This window comes from Haemaphysalis longicornis, unplaced genomic scaffold (assembly GCF_048455015.1).
Source record: "Haemaphysalis longicornis isolate Haplotype H1 unplaced genomic scaffold, Haemaphysalis longicornis Haplotype H1 scaffold_1, whole genome shotgun sequence".
Lineage (NCBI taxonomy): Eukaryota > Metazoa > Arthropoda > Arachnida > Ixodida > Ixodidae > Haemaphysalis > Haemaphysalis longicornis.
Genome location: NW_027526203.1, coordinates 270756198 through 270770966, shown reverse-complemented (window position 1 = coordinate 270770966; position 14769 = coordinate 270756198). Strand labels below are relative to the sequence as shown.

Sequence of the window (14769 nt, the reverse complement as noted above, 5' to 3'; positions counted from 1 at the left end):
GCGAACTGCCGTATGCAGCTGCCTGACGTCCCCATTGAATATACGAATACCCGACGTTACACTTAACGCTAAGCTTTGAGGCCTAGCGTCGTCGAGCGGTACCCGCAGGGTGCAGTACAATGAGCTTGACGTTGTCTGGCGCGACGTCGTTAGGCTAAACTTGGGTTAACCTAACGTTAAGGCTGAATAAAGGCCTAAAGACTTACTCTAGTATATATGCATGGGCGCATGACTGACTGTGAAGGCCCCACAAGGCTGAAGTGGGGACGTGAAATCTTTGTGATTTTTAAATTCTCAAGCCTACCCTAGCGGCGGCGTTTGTTCTCTATTTATACGGGGATATCCTCACCCATTGCAGTTTGGAGCGTGCCATTTTTCCCCATCCTCCCCCATTTCTACCCCGATGCTTGGCGGTCATCTATCGCCAGCTCCAGCCTTCCCCGCCCCTGCCATCATGTCTGCGATATTTCCTGAAATGTACACAGACGCATGTCCGTGTTGTTCTGCCCCTCACGCATCGCTATCCCACAACATATGGGCCTCTGATAGCAACCAACAATCCAAGAACCCATCCCTCCTCATTCGTTGCCGTCGCCAGCGAGGAGCACCTGAAGTCCAATCAGACCTGGCCCGCTTGGCCGACAGCCCCGTCCCCTACCCAAAAGAGGCCCTGGTGCCCGACGTACGACGGCCAATACGCCGCCGGTGTAATCGCACTGACTGAGGCCAAATAAAGTTATTCTGTCTGTCTATTTATCCTATATAGGCTGACATATATTGCACAACACTTTCATGGCTTTGTTTAATGCTTGTTCATTACTCATTTATGTATTTACTTCTATACTATTGTGTCAAGTGCAGCTGGACGAATAAAAACAACTTCGCACGTTTTGTTCATGCCTCTTCCTCAGTCGCACACGTCGTAGGTTATTTGGGATATAAAATACGAATTCTGAATCTTTGTGAATGCGGTCTGTCTCAGACAATTAAGGGGTTTCTGTTTTAAAGGGGCACTGACACAAAAATTTTGCATCTTGTTTTTTTTTTTACGATAACTAGCTAGTGACCTACTTATAACCTGTAGAAACCTCATTTGCTTCAGCGTGCGGTGGTTGTTTAATTAGAGGAATTTTCAATGCGGCCAGTCGCCATTTCGGTTTCAGCGGGTGCCGCGAAACGATGGATTTTGTGTGAACTAAGCTGACCACGTGACCGTCGGAGGGATATCACAGAGCAGAGCTGCCGTCGAATCCGCATCACCGGCAGTTTCTGCGAATACCCCCACGTACTGATCACGCGATCCGCTTAATTAAAATGCGACCGTGGACGCGACGCAGGCGCTGCGAGTGCAAATGCTACCGTGACTAACGAACGACGCGCGACGCTGGAGACAGTGGGTGGCAAGACGCGCGCTGGGAGCAGCCGGCCGGTCTGCCTACAGGTCCGCCTACAGATGTGTTCGGCTTAGCACTGCGGCTGATATTCGATTGCCGCTCTCGTAAGCGGTGCAGATGACAATTTTTAGTGCAACCCGCCATCATATCATTAATTCCTTTCTCATATAAGCTGCCATGGTTGAAACTTGGGGACAATTTCGTGCAGCGGTAACAAGCTATCACTCGAGCTACCTGCGCCGGCCTGGGCCACTTCGCGGCCGTGGCCGCCGCCTCCACAGCGACCGTGCGGCTCGCTCAGTGGGCTTTTCGTGTCTCCGGCGCGTTTTCGCATCCAATGTAAATAAAAAAGTAATAGAAACAAAGTGCCTGGAATCGCTGTAGAACTTTGGTCGCGGCCAGCTGCAGCCGACGAGCTGGCGAAATCACGGCGCCTCCGCCGCCAACGATCGGGTCGCTCGTTCTCGAGAGCAGAAGCTCCGCCCTCCGGCCCTCCGATTGGAGCGGCGAGCCGGGCGAGCCGGTGAAAAATGCCGGCAGTGTGGAAGCGGCAAGCACAACCTCGTGACGTGTTTGGATGTTGTTTATTTACACAATATCCACGGGATGTCGATCGCGCGTGGTCCTCTGCTGGCTGCTCGGTTGCGTTTCGCACACTTTAAAATTCATTTTGAATATGTTCTAGGCTGTATTCCCCGCTGATATTTTGCAGATGATGTACATGTGTTCACACCAATCTATCTCCGAAGTTATCTCGCCTTCGAAATTTTGTGTCAGCACCCCTTTAAATCTACATCCAAGCCGCCTGCGACGTGAAGTTTTCTCGTGTTTACGTTTGAACCCAGTTTCTTGCCTGTTCACATGCATGGTCGAGTATTTTGAGATTTAAAATACCATTGACTAATCGACAAATTCAAATTGACAAATACAATTTACAAATAATTTGAGCACGAGATCTCTAACATGATGAAAGCATTTTAAAGCGAAAGCTTTCTTAGTGGGACCGGATCATATGAAAAAAATTATGCATTTCCCCATAGACTGGCTGGTCGACCGAAAAGCTCTCATAAGATTTCAGGATACACGGCGCGGGCGTTAAACAAGGTTTCCATTGTGTAAGAACGGTTACTTGGAAAATCGCGAAAAAGGAACGCTTCTAGATAAAGCAATACAAGCACGGTTCATGAAGAAGGAGTACAATAATATACCTTTAGCTCATAAAACACGTATCGCTAAGCATTGCTATCGTTCGTAGATACGTTTAATTAGTGTGCGAGAAATAGTCGCGTGGGTTTGTTTTTCGTTTGCCATTTGGGTCTTGGAAGGTTCGATTGGATGCACTTTCAGCGAAGGGTGCGAGCACCTTTAGCGAAGGTTTCGACGCACTTTCAACGCTGTTTTGATGCGAGAAAGCTTTCGCGCTTGTCTCAACTTTCTTTAGGAAGGAATGTTAAAGTATTATTTTTTATATCTAACCCTAAACCTAGCTAACCCTAAACCTAAAACTAACCTAGCCTCCTTGCATCTCCGTTTAAACCATCCCAACCACTACTGTACACCTGCCCCTTCGAAAAGGGTCCGTCTAACACGCAGGCGTTTCTTTATATCAAAACAGACGTTTATTTGCCCTGCGTGAAAACGAAAGACGTTTACTGAGCATTTACTCGCGTAATAATATGCGGTGTTCGGATTTCAGCGCTAATATAATCATTGCGAGCTACCCAAACGAATATTTGGCAACTTGCCGGTGGTCACAAGCCTACATGGTCGTCTCAAAAACAGGAGGGCGCCAGGGATATATGGAGAGGCCGTAGGTAGGAGCCCCAAACGCATAGGTGCCCGAATGAGCCCCCTGCTGGGGGCCGCGGGGATCGACCTTTTGCCTCGACTCACACAATCAAGTGCATAGAGTCGAGCCATAGGTGACACGCTAATGACGTGCTCTCTACTCAGCCTGACGGTGTTGGGGCCATGTAAAAAGGGCCGTATACATATAAAAAATTTGCTTTTCTTCCTTTTCGCGTTGCCTCTATCTTAGTAAAATAACTATGGATTAATTTATACGGTAGTAGCCTGGTTAATAAATTACGAGCTCACCCGAGCACTCGTTGTGATGTAAAGAATCCGAAAACTTGATCGAGTGGTGTCCGATTGCCTAGCGTCTCTTCGTATTATCATCGGGGCCGTTTTTCCTTCGTGCTTTTTTCATCCTCTGCATGGAGACACCCTCTTCTCCCAGTCTCCCCTTTTTCCACTTAGGCCTTAATTAAGCTATCCTCTTCATAATAAAGTACTATTCAATTCAATTTTGCAGCGTTTGCATTCTCGCGCCTATCTATTCGGAGTATGCGCGTCATTTTATTTCTATTTTGTTTTTGTTGCATACCTGAAGTAGCTCCAGCTGACATCTTTTTATTTGTGTTTGCTTTTATCTCTGATCGCGTCGATGCCGTTTCAAACCCGTCCATTTTATTTTTCATTTGCTACTGGAAAATCAATCCGACCTGTACTCTTAACAAAATGAACGGTGTTACTCTCAGTTACGGATTTATTATTTGGCTCAAATGTGCGTAAGGCTTCCTGTGCGCCGAACAGTGTTGACAGTTCTGACCATGCCAGCAGTTTTAGAAGTTCAGAGCGGTCTTTTCTAGATATACTTCATTTTCAAGCATTCTTTCAGCAGTATTTTTTTTTTTATTCTTTGGGCCGTCGGCTATTTTTGTTTGCCAACCGTCGGCCACGTTGTGGAGCATACTTGAGGCACTTTGCCGGATTTTTTTACTTACCGACAAATGGGGTCATGCAGACAAATACAAATTTGTTTTATTCGAAAGATTTTGTGTTTTGTACTGCCCCCAGCACTTGTCCGGTAGCAAATGATGCTTATTCACTCAGAAATTGATCAATTTAGGTTATAATTCTGATTCTCCTGCCAAATCGCGTGTTTCGTGACGTCTGCGATGATGTAACCAGAACAGGTCTTCAAGCGAACGTTAGTGCGCTGTTTAGTCGGCAGCGGACTGCGCAACGCCTTGTTTACCATCAGTCTTCCTCCTAGATGGCGCCACCATACTGCACAGAACCGCTGTCCGCCTTTGCTTTGTTTCTGGCCGCATTGGCATCTGGCTTGTCTTTGCTACAGTAGGTAGTAATCGTTTCGTGAAACATGGAGTATGCTCTACAAACAGGTGATGCTCTACAATTAAGACAATGTCACCTACGATAATCGGCCAGTGTCATCTGAGGCAACGCCAAAGCGCTGCACTGCTATGCAGCTATGACAAGCATAGTGCGCGCAGTAACAAAAGCAGTACTCACTGGTACTTCTATATTTACGTGTACTTTTGTAACTTCCATTGTTTACCCCACTATTATTATTGATGTAAAATGAATATGCATTACATTTAAATGAAAACAGCTGGTTCTGCAAGCTTATAAGCCCTGCCTAATTTTTACCAGCCAAAATCAATCGCACAGCTATGCATAATACGCCATAGGTTCTAGTGCGGGAAATGAGCTAGTGAGTCGCGTGGCCATTCCTTTTTTTCCTAAGTATATAGCTTATTTCAGCGAAGGTCACGTTAAAAATGGTGTCAGTATGTTTCTAACGAGGAAATCTTTCGAGTAAATCAGTGTTGTGTTTCGTGTGCATGACCCCTTTAAGTAAAGCTTTCGCAGTAAAATAAGGCGGGATGGGGTGGCAATTTGGACGCTGGCTGACACCGAATGCCGTCACGTGAACGTCATTCATGTGGAGTTAGCGGCAAGGCACAGTTCTACACCTGCAAATATTAGCATTGCACGACAGCACTTTGTAGACCTTATCAGAACGCATTTCTGTGATGTTCGCGAAACCCTCGTACGAGGTATTGGGATGCCTATTGCTCCGTATTGTTGCACTGCTAGGTAATGCGAGAAAAACTTGGCCATAAAAACGGACAGAGAAGCGTGCATGTTTGGCCAATCCCGCACTGACCGAAATATGTATCTTCTTTATCACACATAAATTACAGCTGGCACCTCAATCACTGTATACATGCTATAATTACCTTAAACAGGCCGCTTCTATTAAATTTGAAAAGTAACTTTCAAGCACTTCCTTCGACATAAGGAATGTGAAAAGCAGCCTTTTCTAATCTGTTGTGAGGCGTAACAGCAAGCAGAGCACGCAGTGTTTGAGATTGAAAATGTACGGTCCTTAAGCCGGTATTCGTTTCAACATAGCCGAACTTCAATTCTCGGCTTTAGTTTCTATAGAAACTGCATTCTTCTGCCACCAATTTCTACGCGCACCAGCGTTTACTTCGGCTTATGCACCGGCTCAATGTTTGCTTGCGAGTACTCAGTTAGTTCTACCAACAAAACAGGGAAAAAATAGCTCAACACAGCAGATAAAAAATTCAAACGAACGCTGGCGTTGCATCCAATGGTGACAAAACAACTCGCTAAAACGCGCCCGACTAAGTTCATCGGACACAAGCTTCGTGATACCCAAGCCACGGTTAAAATGCGATGAACCCGTGCTGAGGAGGTCAAGTGACGAAACTTGCAAGAGTTCGAATAAAAGAATCCATGAGCGGGCAGGAAGGCTGGCCGCGAAAAAGAGAAAAGTGCGCGTTGCGCTGTTTTGGTCGCTGTTGTTGGCTTGAATGCAAATATTTCGCCGCGTAGCGTGCTGTTGTTTGAAAAGCAATACTTTGAGCATTATTTTTGTACTTGCCCGTCCGTATACTTTAAACACGGCGAAGTTGCTTAAAACAAGGACATATGAGACGAGACTATACGCCAGTAAATGTCCGGTGAATAAGACCGGGTTTTTATGAGTAACAAAGCCGCGTTCTCCCGCGCTCGCGCTGCACGTGGATCGGTCGACCACCTTTCAGAAAGAAACGAGAAAATAGCGAAACGTGAGGATAGATTTTTATTCATTTTGCGTGCGTCGACATGGAAATCTGTCTTTCTGTGAAGGCTTTCTTCCTCCGAAGGCCGTCTCGGATTTCATAATGTCCTATGCTACTTCGTTGTAATACACACCTCTATATCAGAGACCGTATTCGCGTTGGAAGGTCTTTCGGTCCGTCGTATAGTGAAGTAGCAACCAGTAAGATGTTGTGAAAGCGCTTCGTGAATCCGCCGCTGAGCCTTTCCACATCTTTGGGTAGCTTTCAGGGCAATATCAGCCAGCATATCCACTGCACCTGGGCGGTGTGCTTCAGCGCACGGGCCGGTATGCTGAACCTTGACTTAAATTGCTGAAAGGATTGCGGACAAGGGTGGTTTTGTGGAGATGTCGAACCCAGTATAGTCTTAGAATGGGGAGCAAGTGGGCTGGTTGGTGCATGTTTAAAAATGTAAGAAACAGCGCAAAGGACAGGACGTAGAGTAGAACACAACCCACTGTGCGCTAGCACAGTGAAAAACGAAGGTGCAACTCCGTTGAGTAAGTATTTGTAAGACCTTTTACGGTTGATTGGGTAAACATATTAGGGCAATGAAGCACGCGTCAGCTATTAGAGAACAGAGCAGGCATTTGGCGAAGGTATCGAAATTTTTAGTGGATTCTCGAGGTTTCTGTGATCTTAGACTTCGTGGATGTATGTTCAATAAAAAAACGCGTGTTTTGGTCTTTTGTATGCAGTCACCACCAGATAAAAGATGGCAGCTTATATTTATGCTAGGAATCGCTGCTTCTGCATACGGTTTCTGCATTTCTAGATCTTGCTTGCTCTTTTGTGTTAGTTTTTCAACGAATTTTTTTATTGTGTGGTCGATCGGTTTGATGTTTTCGCTGGCTGACGCATGTTTCTCTGATACTCTTCGGGTGCGGGCTGCGCTTGTAAACGGAGTTGTTGTTTGAACCAGAGGCATACGCGAATATTCAGTTGAAAGAACGCGGAGAGGGGGAGGGAGGGGGGGGGTCGATTTAGAAAAAATGGTAAGGAAGAACATACAAGGACAAGAAAAAAGTAACAAAAAGAAAGCAAAAAATAATGAAAAGAAAACAAGCAGGACTAAACGGAGAATCAATTGAAAATTCTTCCTAAGAAAACTTTGGGGTGGCGGGAGCGTACTCGACATGGCCTTCTGATAGATTTCTTCATTTTTATTTCTACTTCAGTGGTCTACAAAATTCCTTATCGTCATGACGAGAGCAGACGTCGAAGCCCGCCAGAGCTTACTGCTAAACTTTGCGAAAATTGTTTTTACCAGTATTATTTATTTGATGATGGACAGAGTTATAGTGTCCTGGGCCCCCTCCAGCCCCTTCTGCTCCTAGTTTGCACATTTGCCCCGACCCCTTGTCCCCCCTGCTTAAGCCTGTGATTTTAACATAATGTTCAGATGTGAGCAAAACACATTCCGTAACCATGGGTGATCCAAATGCTCATTTCGGTCGGGACAGCCAAGTCTCCATAACTCCCGGAAGGAACCCACTGCGTGACCGAAAGTATCTGAAGAGCGGCAGAGGTTAAGTATGTGGAATAAGACAAGGAGAAGGGAAACAGACGCCACCATACAGGACTTTCAAAAATAAATGGTCCGAACGCGCCAACGGGCCCTGAATGGGAGACGTGCGTCGTGCCACCATATGTTGCTCTTCTAATAGAGGTTGAGTCTCTGCAAACCCTTAAGCAACCATATGGTTACTCCGTTTCAATTTAGCGGTGCTTCAAACGTACACAATCCGTGCCACGCAGCGGAGGTTTATTATTTTCATTTAGTGAATTTGTTTATATTGTATTTCAATAATTTCAAAAAGAAAGAACACCGTTTAAGCAAAACACAAGTCCTTTTTCGTATCAGGTTTCCTTTGCTGGACATTGTGCTGGAAAATGTAATGCACGCTCGCGAGTATTCCCATCCTGCAAACCGATATACTTGACCTCCACAGTCGCATAGAATATGATCGCTTATCCACATTTTTGAAATGCGGAACTCGTCGCCGTCGCATTTTCTAAACATTCCACAGAAATCTGCAGCCCTTGTGGCCAACCTTCACAGCTGTGGAGATCCACGGCAGCAATGACGACAACATGCGTTCGGCGTTTGTTTTCTTTTGAAGCTTGTCCTTCTATAACACTTACTTATGTCACCGTTGCCGCGTATTTAGCAAACTTACGCGCGAATAACCACGCGGTACACACCTTTTTGCAAATGAGGGTGCACCGTGCTTAAAGCCAGCCCACCAGGCCGGCGCGCCACGGCCTACCTGTTGTCTCGCAACGCTGTAGTGGTTGGCGCTATGTTCGCTCGGAAAACGTGACTACACGGAGCATACACCCATAGAGTATCACACTTATATACACTAAAGGGAAATCTGTTGCTGCATTCGCGTGCTGTCGTGGGCGTCGCCATAGCACTTCACAACGTTTATATTCTGCTTGGCTTGGCTAGCCACATGGCCTCTTATTGTACTTGAAGTCAAAATCAACAAAATATTTTGTTTTTTTTGTTCGTCTTGCATGAAGCTTTGAAATGATTTCTGTTCTGACAAATATATCTTTTAAAGCTCCACTTTTCTATAAAAAATGAAAAAACGTTTTACAATAACATTGTTTTCCTTCCATTTCATCTCATTTAATTTTTATTTCCTTAAGGACCCTACTGGGGGGTATTACATAAGGTATTACCTTTTTTTCCAGCCATAGGCAGATTTTGAGCATGTTGGCGTGCCATGCCAAAGACAAGTGGAACGTTTCTACCTTATACATGACGGCACGCTAGCCGAAGCGCGGCTCGCCTATGCCACTGGCGCCAGATTTCCCTCTAGTATATATGAGCATGAAACTCAATGCCTGCAGCATGCCCGTGTCACCCGCTCCCCCTGATCGTCATGAGCCTTTGCGCAAGAGAATTTTAAACTAACCGAAAAATACCGCCGGCTTCACGAACGAAGCTTCATGAATGAGGCTTCATCTAGTTCACGCGAAATAGGCTGAGGCAGGCTAATGGTGCTTTCGCACTGAAAAATGCCTTCGACCCTGTTCCCTCTTTAATATTGCCTACGGGCAGGCTAAAACCCTATTGCGAAACCATGGAGGATCCCGTGCATTAGGATTTTTTTTTTCTTTCATCACGTGCTTTCTGATATTCGGCTGAAGCTCGCTGCATTTGGGGATGCTTCTCTCTAAAAACGATTTAGTCGTGATTGCAAAACTTTCTCGTACAGAAGCTCACTTTAGAGCTCTCTAGACTAATACCACACTCAACGACACCGCCTAACTTCCCCATGTTCAAGAACTCAATTGACAATATTGCATGCGACGAACTCTGACCAGGCGCAGTGAAATTGAGCGCCTCAGCGGCGCCTCACTCGATTACGTCGTAGTCAAACTTGAAAGTTCGCTTAGGAAGGAACTGTGAGAGCTGTCTGATCTGCTCAGGTGAACGTTAAATATGCAGTTCGTGGAATATTCCGTTGTTTACTGTGAAACAGACGCGTGCATTGATCCTTTTCTGCTAAAATGTGTTCATGTTGCGAGCTTTCTTAAAAGAACAAGTTCCGCAACTATTTTTCTTGCGTGGCTGGATGTACAGGTAAACAAATGAAGTAAAAGAAAAACTTTAACTGAGAAAACGCATGCGGGAGAGTCGTAGTAGCCACGAATGAAACAAGAAATAACATCATAAAACTAGCAGTTCCTGAAAAAAATCATGCGTCATTTCCCTCTGTGAAGGTGGTTGACCAGCGAAGCTGAGCTGACGAAGAATTTGGAACAATTGTATGAACTCTTGACGAAAGTCGCGCTGCGAATAGCCGTTGCTTAACGTCATTAAATCTCGCAATATAGGGTGTTACGGCGATAATCGGAACACTTTAAAATTTTTGCCTGAGCGAACACTATGTGCCGCGTAGTTTCTGTTTCTTTTCCGCAGACCACGCATACCCCATCATTTTGTGTATACTTCCCCACAAAGTTCTTAGTTCGCAAGCAACCTACCCTAGCCTCAAAAATCAAAGCACTGCCCTCAGTTCAGTAAAACTTTATTGAGGTTGAGGAAGGGATTAAAGGGAGAAACTTGGGTGGAGTCCTCTTTCCAGGTCCCCAGAAGCTTGTGCCCCGGCCTAGGCCCTGTAGATCAGCTGGCGCTGGTCTTCCAAAGCCTCGCTGGCCAGAGTCGCCTCCCATGTTTCTAGTGAATGAGGTGTATTGTTTTCGGTTTCCCATATAACTGGGCAGTTACATATGGTATGAAAAAGGGTGGCTTTTTCATTACATTGAAAACAGTCCTCACTAAATCTGTCTGGGAACATAAGCGTCAGCCTTGATTTGTGTGGGGATGTATTAGTTTGTATTCTTCTCAGTGTTTGTGCATTTTGGGTCACATGGCACTAAACACTGCCCTTGGAATTATTGTAGAAATTTTCCTTTCTGGTGTCCAATTTCTCGGCTTTGTACATCTGTAACGACGTTTTAGCTCCCAATTTTTCTCTCCATTTATTCGTTTCTATCTACCTTGCCTCTTTTTTTGGTCACCTCGGCTGTTTTGGATTCTCCACTGTTTTTTCCGTATTTCATCGTTAGCCTTCTAGTTTCAGGCGTATGCACATGACTTAAATGCCACTATTCTCGCTGTTTCGCATGAATACTCAAATACTAACCAGTAGGATACTTCTTGCTGCCACTAAAAGGAAAAATATACAAATAATCCGTACTCCTGGTGATGGCAAATGGGAAAAAAACTTGCTGCCTTACCAGGCGCCTTGACTGAAAAACTAAGGTCAGCCCACCGTACAAAGAAAAGGAGGACTGTATCAGTAACGCTTACAGTAAGGTGCGAGCGTCCTATATCAAAGCACGAACTCGGCCGGAAGACATCGCTCAAATTGAAAGGGAAGAAGTTGACTTTGGCTGAGCATGCAATGCGGAGAACTGACAACAAATGTGCTAATATCGGTATAGCAGGGTGACTACCGGGAGACGGGAATTAAGTGCATACGGACACGTACCGGAAGGCATTTAACTTGATGGAGGGACTGAGTGAGTAAATTCCGGGCAGAGAATGGGCTGGGGCATCGCAGCACAGAAACAGTGGGGCAATACTGGAAAGCCTTCATCTTGCAGTGGACACAAACACGACGACGATGGTAATGATGATGAGGAGGAGGATGAAAAGTAGGAGGAGGAGTCGCAAGTGCAAGCATAGTGTAAGCGCGGTGGCAGCGACAAAACGGATGGATAAGCGACCGGGGATAAACGCCCGCCGTAAAGGCGGAGTTAAAAGCGACAGCGACCGGCATAACAGCTTGCTGCAATCCGTCCATTCTAACGATCGTTTTTAAGCGGTGTACTTGCTTCTGTCTGTGGAGCGAGACCAGTGAACAGTGGTTGCACTGTTCGCCTCGGAAAGTTACCCAAGCAGCGGGGTACCCGGCGCATATCAAGTACACGTGTTTATATTGTAGTGGGATCAATACGCTATCCGGGGGAATAACCATCCTTTTAGCGAGTCTAGCTCCGGGCGTCCGCGCGCGGTTAATATTCCGTGAGCTCCACTTCTACTTCCGATAAAACGCTACGAAGTCTAAAAACACGATCGGCTGGGAAACGCGATGCATTTCCCCATACGCTGCGGTAGCCTCTGTGCTCACGATGTTCGCCAAGACAAACACCGCGACATGCTGGGAGCACACAATATTGACTCAACACCGTCCACTTTGACCAACACCGACCACCGGCCTCCTTCTCGCGGTTTAAAAACATACGTTTTATTCATTGTAAGGTCAAAGTTGACACGTCACCATCAGATTCATTGTCTGTGTTCTTGATTGTGTTTTATATTCACTATTGCATAAGCAGTATATTTTTGACGTAGTGGTGTTGTATTTTACCGGAAGATATGGCAGACGACAACGCCTGTATTAAGCGGCACGGAATGCCTCCTTTGACTACGAAATGTCTGCCTCATACAGATACTCGGGAGCCCCGGAAATTCAACGTTATCAAGGAATGTACACCATTGCTAACACAAGAACCTGGAATTTTCTCATCTCTATGAAATTCTTCGAAAAATAACCAAAAGCACGTGCTTTATAAATACAAGCAAGGCAGGATAATCGCACCGTCCCGCTGTCTACGTGCTCTTTTACGTGTATCAAACAATGCTATGCCACTGCTGTGTTTTTCACATTGATCTTAAAATCACGAACTTTCACCAACTCACCCAACTCACAGCCCATCTAATAAGCACCCAGATAAAGTAAAACAAGCGCACAACCCTTCGCTCATGGTTATGTCATTTCACAATCATATTGTAGTTTTGAATCTCGGTTTCTGGGTTTACAACTCTACCAGCTATTGCTCGAAAGCACGACAAATAAGCCCGCTACAGAGACAAACATTGTAAATGTCATTTTTCTGCGTTTCTATTCACGCTAACAAATAAAACGCTTTGTTTTTTTCTCTCCATTGCGTAGCAGTTTGTTTCTCGAAGCAACAAATCACTTAGACAGTGGTACAGATGATTCCTGAACGGCGGGCAAAACGAAATATGTGTCAATCGCCAGTTGTTGTTTTCTCGCAGCTCCTTTCGCTGCAGGGAACGCCGAGAGTGCTAGCCGAATTACTTCTGACCGAGTGAGGGCTGTCCTTCGAATGCGGGCAGCCAACGTGACATTCCACTGCTACGGCCTCTACCACTGGACCCTGTCGACGCTGGTGCCCGCGGTGAGCGGCCCCCCGCTGGCCGCACCGGGGGTCAACGGGTCCGGGCTCGCCATGCTGGCGACCGAAGCCTCGCCGGCCCAGGCTCCGAGGGCCACCGGCGGCGAGCCCACCCGAAGCGACGCGGAGGCCGAGCTGTCGGCGGGCGAGTGGGTGGACGCATGTTTCCTGCGGCATTCGGCGCCCTGGGTGGTGGGCTACTGCGTGGCGTACACGGCCGTGTTCGTGGTAGGCGTTGTTGGCAACTGCTGCGTGCTGCGAGTGGTCAGCCGCAACGCGTCCATGAAGAACTCCGCCTTCCACGCACTCCTCGTCAACCTGGCCGTGGCCGATCTCATGGTCATCGTCTTCTGCCTGCCCGTCACGCTCGTGGGACACCTCTTCGGACGTGAGTGTGGGCTGCTGCTTTCGCATGCGCTACCCGGCTCCCGCTCGAGACAGGCACGGGGCTTAGGCTGCAGTAGGTATGGCGTGGGGGCGTCATGGTGCAGTTCAATTGACGGAAATGGTAAAGTTCAGGGAAAATCATGATAACAATGCTCTCTCTCTTTCCCTTGAATAATGAGGGATAAGTAGAAGCGACAAGACCAGTGTTGACTAAATAACATGAAACCTTCAGTCCTAAGCTTTTAAACAAAGGTAACTCATCGCGAACTTAGAGGCCAAAATATTTTAAAAGAAGATCAGCTTGTAGAAGTGGGAAAAGACAATCGCTGAACATAGGTAACGGGGAATGAGATCAACTTTTTTTTATTTTTAAGTTTAATGCGCGCAAGCTACACCTCGGCTATAAGGCGCACCGTAGTGGAGGGCAATTAATTATTTTAGGCCACATGGTTAACTGCAACGTGCGGCGAAATTTCGGCACACAAGCGTCTGAGTTTTTCGCCTCCATCTGAAAAACAGCCCCCACGACTGGTATGAAACTTCCGTCCTTTGTATAGGCGGCACAACGCCTTCACCACTGAGTCACTGTGACGGGTAAGCAGACGAATGTCATTCATGAACATTTTTACAATTTGGTAACATGTAAAGAAATCAATGATGCATTTTTAAAGCAATCGCCTAAGTGGACTGCAATTCAGCAAGGACTAACTTTGTGTGTAAACTGGAAGCCCTTCATTGTTAAGAGACAAATTACCTGGTCAGTATGTGACTTTTTTAGCATCATGGCCTGTGAACCCGATCGCCAAGACATTGCCCGAGAGTACAAAATTTTTCTTTTAATTTGTCGGTGTTGTAATTGTGCCTATCTATAGAGGGGCATTCAAGAAAGGTACTTTTTCTGTTCAAAAACACGCTTACTAGACACATTCTTGAGCCCAAACCTTCAAGTTCAGGATAGGGTGGGAGGAGTCACCCCTCTGCCCCACGTGCGCTGTGCGCGAGACTATCGAGCACTTGTGCATTTTCCCATCATTTTCCGCTGCGCGAAGAGCAGCAGCTACCTCCCTGTCCCGTGTACGACGTGGAGAATGGCTTCAATTGCGCCACTTTCTCGGACCCTGGGCCAACAAGGATTACTCATCTTTTGGGACGAACATTTTGGTGCGTTTCTTGCGGGACTCTGGACTAGGGAAAATTCTGTAATTCTTGAACGGCGCACGTGAATACGCCTACACGGATTTGCGCCGTCACGTACATGTATTTTTTTCTTTTGGTTGATTTGGCGTTCTCTGCTTCCTCGGCACCATTTGTCCTACTTTTTT

General features: G+C 46.3%; 1 protein-coding gene across 1 annotated transcript in view; it reads left to right on the top strand.

Annotated features, from left to right (window-relative positions):
* LOC144145742 (neuropeptide SIFamide receptor-like) overlaps positions 1–14769 on the top strand; it is a 189273-nt gene that overhangs the window by 32706 nt on the left and 141798 nt on the right. Inside the window, exon 2 of the mRNA XM_077677452.1 lies at positions 12921–13448. Within this exon, the coding sequence (XP_077533578.1) occupies positions 12992–13448 (457 nt within the window). The 5' untranslated portion in view covers positions 12921–12991. The remainder of the gene's footprint in view (positions 1–12920; positions 13449–14769) is intronic.